Source organism: Humulus lupulus, chromosome 8, assembly GCF_963169125.1.
Source record: "Humulus lupulus chromosome 8, drHumLupu1.1, whole genome shotgun sequence".
Lineage (NCBI taxonomy): Eukaryota > Viridiplantae > Streptophyta > Magnoliopsida > Rosales > Cannabaceae > Humulus > Humulus lupulus.
The window spans coordinates 60,952,902-60,967,957 of record NC_084800.1 but is presented as its reverse complement, the minus strand read 5'-3'; the positions used below and the strand labels follow the sequence as shown (position 1 = coordinate 60,967,957).

Here is a 15,056-nt window from a genome sequence, read left to right as displayed (position 1 = left end):
GAAATGCACAGAATAAGGTAGCATGCATCTTAATCATTTACAAAATATTAGCTTTACACATTTTAATTAAATAATTATTATGAGTATCACTAACTAATTATAGAATAAAATTTTTATACCTTAAGACGTTAAATAGCAATATTCAATTAAAAAAAAAAGGGGCCACTATTTTGAAGTGTGAATTAAGATATATTTGACATACTTACTCTTATATTTTTGCTTTAAATTATATAAGTTCAAACATTGTTCCGTTTACATCGAGGTGACCCATATATCTTCAAGACGCTCAAATTACTGATTATTGTCTCCCCTTCAGATTGTAACTCCACTTTTTATTATTTATTTATCTATTTATTAATTTAATATTTATATATCTTCACATTAGTATGTAGTATCCACCCCTATAAATACCACCTTCTCTACGTTATAATTTTGCTCCAAAGAAGAAGTAGCACTGAGTACTTGAAACTGAAACCGAGTCTTCCTACCTTTCTTCTTCTCAAAACCTCTTTTATTAGCTATATCTTATTTCTCTTCTGCCATGAAAACAGACATTGAAAACCTCTGGGCCTTCGCCCTCGCCTCCAAAACATGCAGAGCTTTCTCCCAAGAAAGCTTTGCATGGCTGCTTCTAATCGTCGGCCTCACCTGGCTCGCCACGTCCTTAGCTTATTGGGCTCATCCAGGCGGTCCAGCCTGGGGCAAGCACAAATGGATGAAAAATCCCTTAAAGCAACTTAAGCCCGCAATTCCAGGTCCTAGAGGCCTGCCCCTCATCGGAAGCATGAGCCTTATGGCTTCTCTAGCTCACCGCCGCCTAGCCGCCATGGCTAGAGCATGCAACGCCAAACGTCTCATGGCCTTCAGCCTCGGCGAGACTCGTGTTCTTGTGACGTGTCACCCTGACGTAGCCAAGGAAATACTCAACAGCCCGGTTTTTGCTGACCGGCCGATCAAAGAGTCGGCGTACGGCTTGATGTTCAACCGTGCAATTGGGTTCGCACCCTACGGGGTTTACTGGCGAACCCTAAGGAGAATCTCCGCCACTCACCTTTTCTGCCCCAAACAGATTAAGGCCTCCGAGTTTCAGAGGCAAGAAATCGCCGATCAAATGGTGTCACTAATGCTAAAAGACCGGTCAGGAGAACCCGGCTTACGAGTACGTGAAGTGCTGAAACGAGCCTCGTTAAACAACATGATGTGTTCCGTTTTCGGGCGAGTTTACGAGCTTGACTCGGCTAACAATGAGTTGCACGAGCTGCGTGAGCTTGTCGACGAAGGATACGAACTATTGGGTTTGCTGAACTGGTCTGATCACCTTCCTTGGTTGGCAGATTTTGATGTCCAGAGAATCCGACTCAGATGCTCCAAACTCGTCCCCAAAGTGAACCATTTCGTGAGCCGAATCATCTCAGAGCACCGCTCCCAAACTGACCCCAAAACCCGAGATTTTGTTGACGTTTTACTTTCCCTGCAAGGACCCGATAAGTTATCCGACTCTGATATGATCGCTGTTCTCTGGGTGAGTAATTACAACTAATTTATTATTTAAAATATATATATATATCATTGCAAGTACGTATCATCAGTACTATACAAAGTTCGTTTAATTTTGAGTAATAATAATAACATAATCTTAATTATTCTAAATTTATAATTTTTTTCTAAAAAAATACTTGGTATATATTGATTTGATAAAATGCATTTGTTTGTTTTTGTATAGTTACGTGTTCTATGCAGATATTATAATATAAGTTTTCCGTTTTTTTGTTTTGGCAGGAAATGATATTCAGAGGGACTGATACTGTAGTAGTACTGATCGAATGGATTCTGGCAAGGATGGTGATTCATCCTGATATTCAATCAACGGTTCACGATGAACTAGACAAGGTGGTGGGAAGATCAAGATCCGTTGCCGAATCCGACATGTCCCAATTAGTGTATCTGACGGCTGTGGTGAAGGAAGTACTGAGGCTTCACCCACCTGGCCCCCTCCTCTCGTGGGCCCGCCTGTCCATCACCGATACCACCATTGATGGGTATCACGTGCCCAAGGGGACCACCACCATGGTAAACATGTGGGCCATATCTAGGGACCAGGAGTTTTGGGCTGACCCACTTGAGTTTATGCCCCAGAGATTCGTGACACGCGAGAACGAGGCCGAGTTCTCCGTATTCGGGTCGGATCTGAGGCTCGCTCCGTTCGGGTCGGGCAGAAGGACTTGCCCCGGAAAGACCTTGGGGTTGACCACTGTATGCTTTTGGGTGGCATCACTGTTGCACGAGTTTGAATGGCTCCCAAATGGTCAGAGTGGGGTTGACCTATCTGAGGTTCTAAAGTTGTCTTGTGAGATGGCTAATCCACTCACTGCTAAGGTGCTCCCCAGGTGCAGATTAATAAAGCCTTCTCAGTCCTGCTAAGTTGAATAAAAATTAAAAATAAAAAGAAGAAGAAGAGAAGAAAAATAAAATAATTATTATGATGTATAATTAATGAAAAAGATGTTTCATTTAGGTTATATGTTTGTTTGTGGCGACTTGGGCTGTCACTATCATGGATCTCCACTTGTATTTTGATAGCTATAATTAAGTATTTATTTATATATGAAGATGTTCTGTATGACTTATAATGTAATTAATAGAGTGGTGAAAGTGAATACATGTTTTTATCTGTATTTTACGTAACGTTTGGCAAATTATAATAGGTGTAATACTAGACCCTTACTTAAATTAATTGTACTATGTACGTCAAATTTTCACCATAAATAAATTATGTCACGTATTAATTGTGTTCAATTATACATGTGTACAATTTAATTATGTCTCCATCATTACTCTTATAATATTTTGCTAAAAATGGTGGGCTTCTGACTAATGTTGACCTCACCAAACATGACAACACCAATACTTCTACAAATTGTATCTCCATATAACACTAATATAAAAATCCAGGAGTCAATTTTTTATTTTTATTAAATTTTTTATATATTTCTTCTTTATAATAAGTGGATAGATAATAAATTTTTTCTATTTTAATAATTTTTTATTTTTTTAAAGTTAACTTTAACGAAATATTTTTATATTTTACAGAATATTTTTAAATAAAAAATAAATAATTAAACTTAAATAAAGCAAAATAAATAATTAAAAAATTAAAATAAGATATTTTTAAGATATTGTAAAATAATAATTATTTAAAAATAATAAATAATTAAACAAATTAAAATATGATATTTTTGAGATATTTTACAATAATAATTATTTAAAAATAATAAGATTATATGTTTTATAACTTAAATATAATTTAATTAAACTTAAACTGACTTATTAAATATATAATATAATCTATTTTGAATTAGCAAAAATTTTTTTTTTTTTAAAAATTAGCAAGAAACTTAAATTTAAATTCCATACATAATATTTAATATTACATTAAATATATAATATATGATTTCTTGTTGTCTCTTCCAAATTAAAAAATGAGAACAAAAATAAATAAATTATTTATTTAAAATATAATATTTATTTAAAATTTATATGATATTAATATAAATTTAATAAAAATAATTAATAAATTCTATAAATAAAAATAAACAAACTTATATATTACACTTAGCTTGTATCTTGTATATATATATTTGTTTAAATGGGGAACGGCTACCCTTAGTCCCCTAGCTCTTACTACCATTCTATAAATGTGTTATTAAACCCAATAATAATTGATGACAAAGCTTTACGAATAATTACATCGCTGATTTTATTTTTCCTATTTATTATTAGAAAGGCAATGCTCATACCTTTTGTTGGGATTGTTAATTTATATTAGCTAGCTAAACAAAAATATAAATTGAAAAAAAAAATTATGAAATGGTCTCTATGTATGTACAAGTAAACTATGTAGTGCTTTCGTCAGCTAATGAGAAAGAGAAATATAATATTTGAGTCAGTCAAACTATTTATTTTGTTTATTATTTTTCTTTAAAAAGGCATGGTGCTGAGGTAAGATTAGACTTGTATGTAAACATAACCAGAATATTCTATCTACGACAAATTAAAAAATGTTAATGATTTGAGACTACTCCATCTGCATCTCTTATAAACTTTATTTCATAATATCACATATATAAAATAAACAAATTAACGTACTTAAATCACACGAAATCTAGCGAATATCGAATAGCTTAAAACAAATAATAGTATGGTATTGGTATACCATATGGAGTAATATATTTGAAATTTGAAATATATATATATTTTTTGTTTACGCTAAAATATGTACAAATATTTCTTTTGGTTTGATCATTCCATTATTGCGTGTTTTCAATTAATTTTTCAAGTGAAAAATATGATTGGTAATGAAATGAAAACGATGGGTGTTCCAAAGTTGAGACTTTTTTTTTAGAAAAGAAAAGAAAAAAATACAAAAAAAGAAAAAAAAGTTGAGACTTAAGAGCGAAGAATTTTTCCTGAGTTATTGCAGAACAGAGTGTTTGAAAACAAACAAAACTAATTATCAGAACATAATAAAAGAATCTGCTAATTAATTGGTTGCTCCTTAGGATTGTATACTAAGCTAAACCAAAACAAGTATCAACCTTTTCTTCCAAAAAAGAAAAAGGAAAAGCAAGTATCAACCTTTAGTTTTTGGCTTATTAAGAAGAAAGTTTAGGAAAGCAGGGGAGTGCCATATTTGGTTCTATGTTCCCACATCAATCAATTTTTTAATATTATTCAATTCAATCCATTTAATATCTAATTATATTGTTAAGTGCGTAAACCAAATCTTAAGCTCTCAACCAATGTTAGAAAGATCACACGACATGAAATACATCAAATAAAAAGCTTAACGTAAGGGATATAGTTGTAATTTTTTGTAAATAAAGTTATTAGTAGTGCATGTACATCTATATCTATAATAAATTACAACCTCTAAATTTGGTTAAATAATATACTTTATCTTGATATTGTGTCAATTATTTAAAATAAATTTACTTTCTTTAAAATGAGATCATATCACTTTTAAGAAGTGGTTAATAATAGTATGTACTAGGGGTGCACATAGGTCGAGTTTTCAAGTTTCGGGTGCATCGGGTTCGAGTTTCACGGGTATCGGGTGGAGGAAAGTGGTACCGATTCCGGTCCGAAATTTTCGGGTTTTGGGGTGATTTCGAGTTTCGGGTGGGATTGGTCAAAAAATGGGCTTTGGGCCGAAAATGGACCTTAGTAAAAAAATTTCAAAAATACCATTTTTTGACACTTTTTTATTTTATTTTTACTTTTCGCATATTTTTTTTTAACTTTATTGTTAATTTGATAATGTTGATTTTTATAAATTGGGCCTTAGTAATATATTCGGGTTAACCCGAACTCGACCCGAACCATGTCGGGTTCAGATAGGATTTCACCCGAATTTGAACAGGTTTTAGAAAAAAATCGAGTGTTTGCCGCTCAAATGTTCACCTCTAGTATGTGCACATTTTGTATGTAAATTGATCTATTATTAACGGTTTAATGTACAAGTATGAGCTTCCCTATTAAAGAACCATATTTTGTTATAATTAATTAAATTTTAAATAAGACAAGTGTATACACATTTAATTTATTACCATGTTAATCACACTCAATGTAGTTCAATTTAGTATAGTAGTAGTAGTATTGTAAATATAAGAAATAGATCGATTGCCTAACCCATTACAAGAATATCTATATATGATTAGCAAAAAAAAATGTATGGGGATGTGTATCTTTTACTTTAATAAGAGGAGAACCAATTGTGAATTTGAGTACTTTATAAAATGCTTGGGCATAAACCAAAGCGCAAGCAACTAGACATAACAATAATATGATCATAATCTAGGAGTTCATATGCTCAGTTTCTCTTTTCTGGATTTGATTCGTGATGCTAGCTGAATATTTCTTAACTTTTTTATTCTACTTTATTTTATTTGAACTATATATTTCATCAACATCTAACAACTTGCTTTTGCTCAATATATATATTCACCACCAAACAATGCTAAAGAGTTTCTTTTTCTTTTTTGATCATTTCGACCAATCAGGTTAATTATACTCTTTTTTCCCCAATATTTATTGGTAAAAATAAGTAGTATGGTTGGTGCCAAACAGCTCAAGTACAGTACCAAATCAGATCGATCAACCAAAAAAGGCATATGTCCCATTCTCACATGATTCTGATCATTATAATTAGCTTACTAACTTAAAGCATTTTCTCATGAATATATGAGTTTAGCTATTTAATAAACATGCATTATCATACTAATAATCTATTCTATCCATATGTTTGCTTATTATATATATATATATATGATGCATGATCTTTCTTGATCCAAGTTTAGGATTAGTATCATTATGATGATGAACTAACAATGACGATTAAGAAGAACACTGTACTTTGCCACTTTTGGCTATTGAGCTAGGAATCATATCCCGGTGTTCTAATAATATTATTTAATCAAAGATTTTGTCGATTATCATAATCGAAGTTATTTCTTTACTATGATTCTTAATAAAATCTATTTGTATAGTAGTACTTGTATATATATACGTCCTTTTATTACTTATTGGGAAGTATTATTGGCAGCCGCCACCAGCATTATCCCTTGTGTATATAATATTAATGGGACAAATGTCGCTATAATTAAGTTCTCTAACATGGAATTTATTGGCATAGCTTTTTCTGATGAGAGTTACCAAGAACAAATCACCTTCTGGTTCACGTGCCTTATGATTAATAATATATGGTAGAATAATTATTTATAACAGGAGAGAAGCTAAGAGGAATCTAAAATGATATTATGATCATTTTCAAGATTTGTAAATCTATTCTTGGATCATGATACCAATTAATTAAACACAGCAAAAGAAGTTTAGAGGACAAACTTCTTTTATATAATATTCTTTAATTTCTTGCTCCTTTTCATAGGGTTTGGGGGAAACAAATCTAAAACCAAATGAATATTATAATAAATGAGAAATTTTGACACATTTTATTTCTCACTCTCTTTCACAATCTCAATAAAATATGTTTTAGTGGTGTCTATGCGTTTGTTATTGAGATTAAAAAAAAGTGCTTATAGTATTCTTCGTTGTAAATTTATTGTTAGTATTTTTTTTCTCCAAATTAATAAAAGATGGGCATACTTCATAGCAATAATTTTTGCAGTGGTACAAAGGCTGGAAGATTTTGACAATATATAACAATGTGATAGAAAATTTGGAATAAGTGCCAAACAAACCGATATTTTTTATTTGATACAGAGAGAGAGAGAAAGAGAGCCAAAGTAAAGTTTGGGACAAGAATATAATGGTTAGATATGGTCTTAATTATTATAATACACACAAATTAATAAATATCAAGAGACACATGTTTAGTGACCAAGGATAATGCAAGAAGGTCTCTTTTCATGATCTACTCATATATATATATTGGAATCATATGTAAAAAACAATGAGATTATTGAATAATTATAAACATGGGCATATGTTATTGTAGCTGGAAAGTGATGGTAATTAGCTACATATGCTGAACTACTGAGAAGTAGTCCACTAGGAAATGCCATAGGTCAACATGGAATATAATTTGGTTTTAATTAATTTCAATGAAAGTTTGTTAGCAAGTTTAAGTCATTGGTAGGAAAACTAACTTCCTTTGGAATTTTCTTTCCCCTAAAAATAATATTCTAATTAAAAGAGTGAAAGCGAAATCTAATCATGCCTGCCCTTATCTCTAATATACACAATTAGGCAAGTTGTTTTGTGGTTGTAATTACTTAATTAAATAATGTAGAGACTCAACTCAAGAAATGGTGATCACAATAATATAATAAAGCTTATTTTAGTTGTCAACCCCCTCTTGCTTGATCACAACAGTTTAAGTCATAGCTGTAGCCCACAATAAAAATTAAAGTAGCAACAACAGGTTTGTTTCTTAAACACAATTTTAATTAGGAATATACTATGATGCTTTTGTGTAGAGCAGAGAATTAACAAAATGGTTATTTTATGTTAGGAAAATCAAGCAAAATCCACACAAGTTGATCCAAAATGGAACCTGCTTATTAATTATTGCTCTTTTTTAAGAAGTTGAAGTTGAAGTTGAAGTTTTATTACTTATTTTAAAAACTTAAATTAACGTTGTCGCACCCTTTCATCTACACATAAAGGCAAACCTAACCTAAAATTGACTAACACACATGTTGTTCACATCCAAAATATATGCTTCCACTTCGAATAATATTAATCTTGTTGCAACTTACAATCTCTTTGAAACTCGATTAAAAAAATGTTGGGTCAAATTCTTATATTAAAAGAAAAAAATTCAAAAGTCAGTCAAATGGGGCACACACACACACAAATTGAGGTCCTTCTTCAACCATGCTTGACCTAATAAGCATCATCCACTTGGTGACCAGAAGCCACTTGGTTTCGTTTTCAGTGTCCCTTGCAATCGGAGGCACTTTTCAAGTTTTGAGTTTTGACTTAAACAAATAACAATTGTACAAGAACAACCAAATGCCCCCCACTCAACTCAAATCTCGCTTCCTTTTTGTTTTTTTGAAAGCTAAATGGCTGCTTTATATACTTTTAATTTTAGGAATAGTAGTTGAAACTTTAAGCATATTGAGTTCGATCTCTTGTTTTAACTTGGAATATATTTAGAGGTTAGGACTTGGGACAAAAATGACTTGAATAATGAGATAGTGTAGGAAGTGTATCTTTTCTTTTTAACAATATTTTCTATATTAAAAGTGTGTAAACAGATATTTTTTGTTTTAATTTTTTTTGTTAAATTTAACGAATATATCTTTAAAAGTTATTAAAAATAAATATTTATTAATTATATTAATATAAATTCAAATATTATAAAATAACATTATTATAATAAGATTTATGTTTATAAGGAAAATATGTTTTTTTTTATTACACTTAACTAAATATATATATATATTCATATTAAATAATAACAAATATTATATATAAATACATTATATATAGATATCGTGTGTGTATAAATAGTATGAGTGTGTAATTACATAAAAAATTAGAATAACATTGATCTTCTATTAAGAATAAACAAAGTTATTCTCTTATTATAAATGCGTAATTTGAATAATATCATGAATATTTTATACACTAAATAGTGTAGTTTATGATTTAAAATCTTTTCATATATATATATATATAAAAGAATCTATACTATTTTATAGCATTGAATTTTAGTTAAATAATATAGAAAATATTTGTGTTTTTAAAAATATATATTGACAAACTTTACAACTGTCAAAATGGAATAGAAATAATATTTATTATAATATTACTAAACTTAGTACTAATATTTTAATGAAAATATTTAATTATATTAAATTGAATAAAATAAAGATAAATAAATTAAAATGAAAGAAAATTTATAATATATACATAATATTATTTGTCATAATTTAATCAAGGATATTTGGGACTTTTATTAAAATATTAGTACTAATTTTTAACCAAAATTATAATAAAAATGATATTTATTCAGTCTCAACAATGATTGAATCTAGCATTTTAACAACATGAGATTATACTATAAATTCATTTTATATATTGTAGCAATTTAAGTATACCATATGCATTTGTCACATGTGAATGCATATATATATACCAATTACAAAAGTGACATATTTGAAATTCAGAATAATAAATAATAAAAACAAGTAATATAGAAAAGAAAGAATAATTATATTAAATTAAGTATATCAAATGTGTGTATACTATATATTAAACACATACTAATGAGAGGAAATTACATTTTATATGGGATTTTAAATAGAGTTTGCAAAAATATGGTTTTTTTAAAAAAAAAAAAAAAGTTAATCTATGGCTTTTTTTAAGAATTTTCACCTTTATGGATTTATTTTCCCATATTTTTGTATAAAAGTTGGTTTATGTCATTGTTTTACTCTTAATCAAATTTGGAAGGGTATGTGTTGTAATTTGATTATTTTTTTTTAGGTTATTTGTTATTTTATATTGTTTTTATATTAAATTTTTCTTTGGTTGTTTTGCAAAAAATTTTTTGTAATATGAATTGTTTTTAAAATTATTATTTATTTATTATAAACATGTTTTTTTTAAGATTGTGCGTTTTTTTTTCAAATCCTGGGTAGGGTAACCAGTTACTTGATTGATCTTAAAAAAAAATCCTAGAGCTAGGTTAAATAACATGCACCAGGAGAGGTAACCAGTTGTCCTGAGATGAGTAACTTTCTGCCATAAGATGGGTGACGAGTTACTCATATTAAATATGAAAAGAAACATCAAATTTGAAGGAAAAAATGGAAGAACACTTCATTAAAAAAGGAAGAAGAAGTAACTATGATTTTAGTAACATAAGTAACTAGTTACCATAAAAAAACCATAAATATACACACCAGAACGTGAAAGTAACCAGTTACCCTCATAAATATACACACAAAGAAATGTGAAGGTAACCAGTTACTCATTCACGTTTTCATATTTTTATTAGTTTTCTTTCCAAATTTTGGTATTCCTATAAGTGTTACAGTAAAAAGAAAATGCTGAAAAAATTTATTTGAATTTTTTTTACATATAGTGGAAAAAACTATAAAAAAATTACAATAATAAAATATAATAAAAAAAATAGTAGAATAATTATGTAATGTTAAAATATATGTGTGAAAAAAAAAGAAAAAAAAAGAAATAGAATGAGAAAAGATTAAGTACAAAAATGAAAAAAAAAACAAAAGAAATGATGAATGAAAAAAATAGATGAATAGATAAGAATGAAAAGAAGAAGAAGAAAAATAATGGAAAAATGAAAAGAAAAAAAATATGAATGAAAAAATTGGTAGAAAAAATGAAAAAAAAAATTGAAAAATATGAAGAAAAAAAAAACAATACAAATGAAAGGAAAAAATAGATAAATAATAAAAATGAAAAAAAAAAAGAAGAAGAATGAAAAAATGGAAAGAAAAAAAGATGATGGAAAGAATTGGTAGAAAAAATGGAAGAAAAAACAAGTAAGGAAAAAAAAGAAAAAATAATAAAAAAATGATAGAAAAAAATAAAAATAAAATTACTTTCAAAATCAAAGAAAACATAACTATGATAAAAAATGTGACATTTTCATATTTTAGTTAGCTACTAATTGTGTTTTCCATACTTTAAATTTTTTTTTAATAAATTTCTCATACAAATTAAAAAAAGTATAACTCTCATATTTTTGTACATTAATAGTATAAAAGCCACATTTTTTAAAAATTCCCTACTATTATTAAATTTTATAAGTTATAAGACAAGCAAAAATTGGGGCCATAAAAAATTCCCTCCCCTTCATTTGGAATATCAATTCGGCCCAAAGCAAGGGTAAGCCCATTCTCTAATTAACAATAAACGGGATAAAATTATGAATTTTTCAAAAATATAGATTTTATAATATAAATGTACAAAATTATAGGAATTATACCTTTTTTAATTTATAAGGGAAAATTTATTGAACAAAAAATTAAAATATAAGAAGCACAACTAGTAGCTAATTAAAATACAGCAATGCCACTTTTTTTTTATCATATTTTATATTTTCTTTGATTTTGAAGGTTATTTTATTTTATTTTTTTCAATTTTTTTTTCCTTCATTTTTAATTATTTTTATTTTTTTTTCCTTATTTTTTCTTCCATTTCTTCCATTTTCTTTTTTTTTTCTACCAATTTTTTTTCATCTTTTTTTTTTCTTTCTATTTTTTCATTATTCTTCTTCTTCTTCTTCTTATTCATTTATCTATTTTTTTTCTTTCATTTGTATTGTTTTATTTTTCATTTTTCTTTCATTTTTTTATTTATTATTTTCTCCTTCCATTTTTTTTATTTTTTCACACATATGAGCTATTTTTCTTTTTTTTTTTTTTTCTTCATTTTTTACTACCAATTTTTTCATTCATTTTGTTCTTTCCATTTTTCCATTATTTTTTTTCTTCTTCTTTTCATTTTTATTCATTCATCTGTTTTTTTTTCCTTCATCATTTCTTTTGTTTTGTTTTGTTTTTCATATTTTTTTAGTTTTCTTTCCTAAGTTTTTTTTCTTTTTTTTTTTTCGTTTTTTGTACTTATTCTTTTCTCATTCTATTTTCTTTTTTCCCCCTTTTTTCACATATATTTTAACATTATATAATTATTTTACTATTTTTAATTTATTATCTTTTATTATTGTAATTTTTTTTATACTTTTTTCCACTATATATAAAAAAATATAAATCAATTTTTTCAGCATTTTCTTTTGGGTTATTAGTGGCAATAATGTCTATGTAGTTCATTTTGTAGCACTTAAATACTTATGTAAAAAAATTTGCCGCAATAATGCCTACCGTTAATGTTTTGTTGCAGTAGTAGGTCCCTGGCCGTTAACTCTAACTGAGAACCTAGTTGGCGGACACATGGTAGCATCTAATTGGTGAAATTAAATTTAGTTTATTTAATATACTAAAAATCATTACAAAAAATATTTTTAAAAATATAAATGACTTAAAATAATAAAAACTGAAAATTTAACTAAATGAAAAAATTTTAATGTAAAAACTAAATTTAATTGAAAAATTAAAAACTAATTAATATCTTAATATCACAATCAACACAATTTTATCATGTTTTCAAGATCACCAAAGCCTGGTAATATACTACAAATTTGAATCCATGTAGCCTAAAAAAATCATAGAGATATGAATCAAACCATTTTTCATCAATAATCCTTTCATTGAATTTTAAGACAACAACTCCAAAGTTTAAGAACACCCAAATCATTAACCAAAAACTCTTCAAGAACACCTTAGAAAATACCATTACAAAATACCCAAATCAAATACAAATCTAGAAATATTAATACTCAAATCTGATACAATCCTAGAAGTTTCAATACCCAAATCAAAATACAATTGTTTTTAAAAAAAAAAACCCAGTAACTTTTTTCAAAGAAGAAATTAAGATACCCATAAATCTTCATCCCCCAAATCTTGTTGCTGTCTCAGTCGCCCAGATCTGCCCCAAGCTTCGAAGTCGTCGTTGCTGTCCAAGGTCTCAGTCGCCCAGATCTGCCCAAAGCCTTGAAGTCCCTGTTGTTGTCAAAGGTCTCAGTCATCCAGATCTGCCCAAAGCGTCGAATTCGTCGTTAAGATCTTCAAAGCTTTGAACTCGTTTGACGCCGGTCTTCAAAGCTTCGCCCAGGTAGTCGAAGTTGTAGTCGTCATCAAGATCTACCCAAAGCTTCGAAATCGCCGCTGAGAACTTCAAAGCTTCGAACTTGTCTGTCGCTGGCCATCAAAGTTCTGCCTAGATAGTCAAGGTTGCAGTCAAGATCTACTGCTAGAAAAGAAGAAGAAGAAGACGGGAAAAAGAAGAAGAAGAAGAAGAAGAAGGACGGGAGGAAGAAGAAAAAGTCGAGGTCTGCCCTTGAAGATGAACCCATTTTTTTTTCTTTTCCAGATTTAGTTCTCAAGAATTTCTTAGTTAAAATTTATTTTTTTAGTTATCTATAATTTTAATTTATTGAATTTTTTATTATTGTAAATCAATTATATTTTTAAAAATAATTTTTTAATGATTTTTAATATATTAAATAAACTAAATTTAATTTCACCAATTAGATGTTGCCATGTGTCCGCCAACTAGGTTCTCAGTTAGAATTAACGGCCAGGGACCTACTACTGCAACAAAACATTAACGGTAGGCATTATTGCCGCCAAATTTTTTACATAAGCATTTAAGTGCTACAAAATGAACTACATAGGCATTATTACCGCAAATAACCCTTTTCTTTTTAGTGTAACATTTATAGGAACACCAAAAATTTGAAAGAAAACTAATAAAAATTTGAAAACGTGAATGGGTAACCAGTTACCTTGATGAGAACATTCAAATCTAAAAAAAAAATTATATGAAGAATATGGGAGAGAAGGGAAAGGGGTGGATCTGATTTTTTTTTCTATCTTTAGATATGTCGTAACTGGTTACCTTCCTCTTTGTGTGTATATTTATGAGGATAATTGGTTACCCTTACATTCTTTGTGTGTATATTTTTTGGTTCTTTATGGTAACTGGTTACCTATGTTACTAAAATCATAGTTGCTTATTCTTCTTTTTGTAATGAAGTGTTATTCCTCTTTTTCCTTCAAATTTGATGTTTATTTTCATATTTAATATGAGTAACCCATCACCCCTCTTATGGTAACTGGTTACCCCTCTTATGGCAGAAAGTTACTCCTTTCAGGATAACTGGTTACCCCTCCTGGTACAAGTTATTTAACCTAGCTCTATGATTTTTTTTTACATAACTGTCAAAGATCAATCAAGTATCTGGTTACCTTGCCCAGGATTTAGATAGAAAAAAAATATACAATCTAAAAAAAAAGGAAAAAATGTTTATAATAAATAAAAAATAATTTTAAACACAATTCATATTAAAAAAAATTGCAAAACAACTAAAGAAAAATTTAATATAAACTTTGTAATATAAAAAAACAAAGAAGCTAAAAAAATAACAATCAAATTACAAACATACTCTTCCAAATTAATAAAACTTGATTAAGAGTAAAATTATGGCATAAAAACCTACTTTTATACAAAAATATGGGAAAATAAACCCATAAAAGTGAAAATTCTTAAAAGAAAACCATAAATTAATTAATTTATTTTTTTGAAAAAAAAAAAGCCATATTTTTGCACTCTATTAAAATTTCCATATAAAATGCAATTTCCTCATAAAATGAGGGACCATTCTAGAATTTTCAGCAAAATATCATTTTTCTAGAAAACCCAAATAAATGACCAAACTATTGATGTATGAGAAGTTCAAAATTCACTTTCTTTCTCATTTTTTATTTTACACTCTTCTATCTAGTTAATTTATCCATGAATTTTATTAATAATTTACAATATATTTGAAATGTACAATATCTTAATAATATCTACTTATTAAACATTTATACAAGAGTTTGCAACAAGGAGTGCTAAAGAGTAATTAGGCTATCACTGTTATCATAATAAGG

The 15,056-nt window shown here is 28.2% G+C and overlaps 1 protein-coding gene across 1 annotated transcript; it reads left to right on the top strand.

Moving 5' to 3' along the window:
• The first annotated feature begins 496 nt into the window (after window positions 1–496).
• On the top strand, window positions 497–2,635 carry LOC133797445 (cytochrome P450 78A3-like). Its single transcript, XM_062235340.1, has 2 exons — window positions 497–1,522; window positions 1,780–2,635. The coding sequence occupies exons 1-2, from the start codon at window positions 542–544 to the stop codon at window positions 2,419–2,421; spliced, it is 1,623 nt and encodes a 540-aa protein (XP_062091324.1). The 5' UTR covers window positions 497–541; the 3' UTR covers window positions 2,422–2,635.
• Window positions 2,636–15,056: the final 12,421 nt, after the last annotated feature.

Coding starts and splice junctions, on each gene's coding strand:
- LOC133797445 (XM_062235340.1), top strand. CDS start 542: ATGAAAACAGACATTGAAAACCTCTGGGCCTTCGCCCTCGCCTCCAAA. Junction 1,523..1,779: donor ATATGATCGCTGTTCTCTGG/GTGAGTAATTAC, acceptor TTGTTTTGGCAG/GAAATGATATTCAGAGGGAC.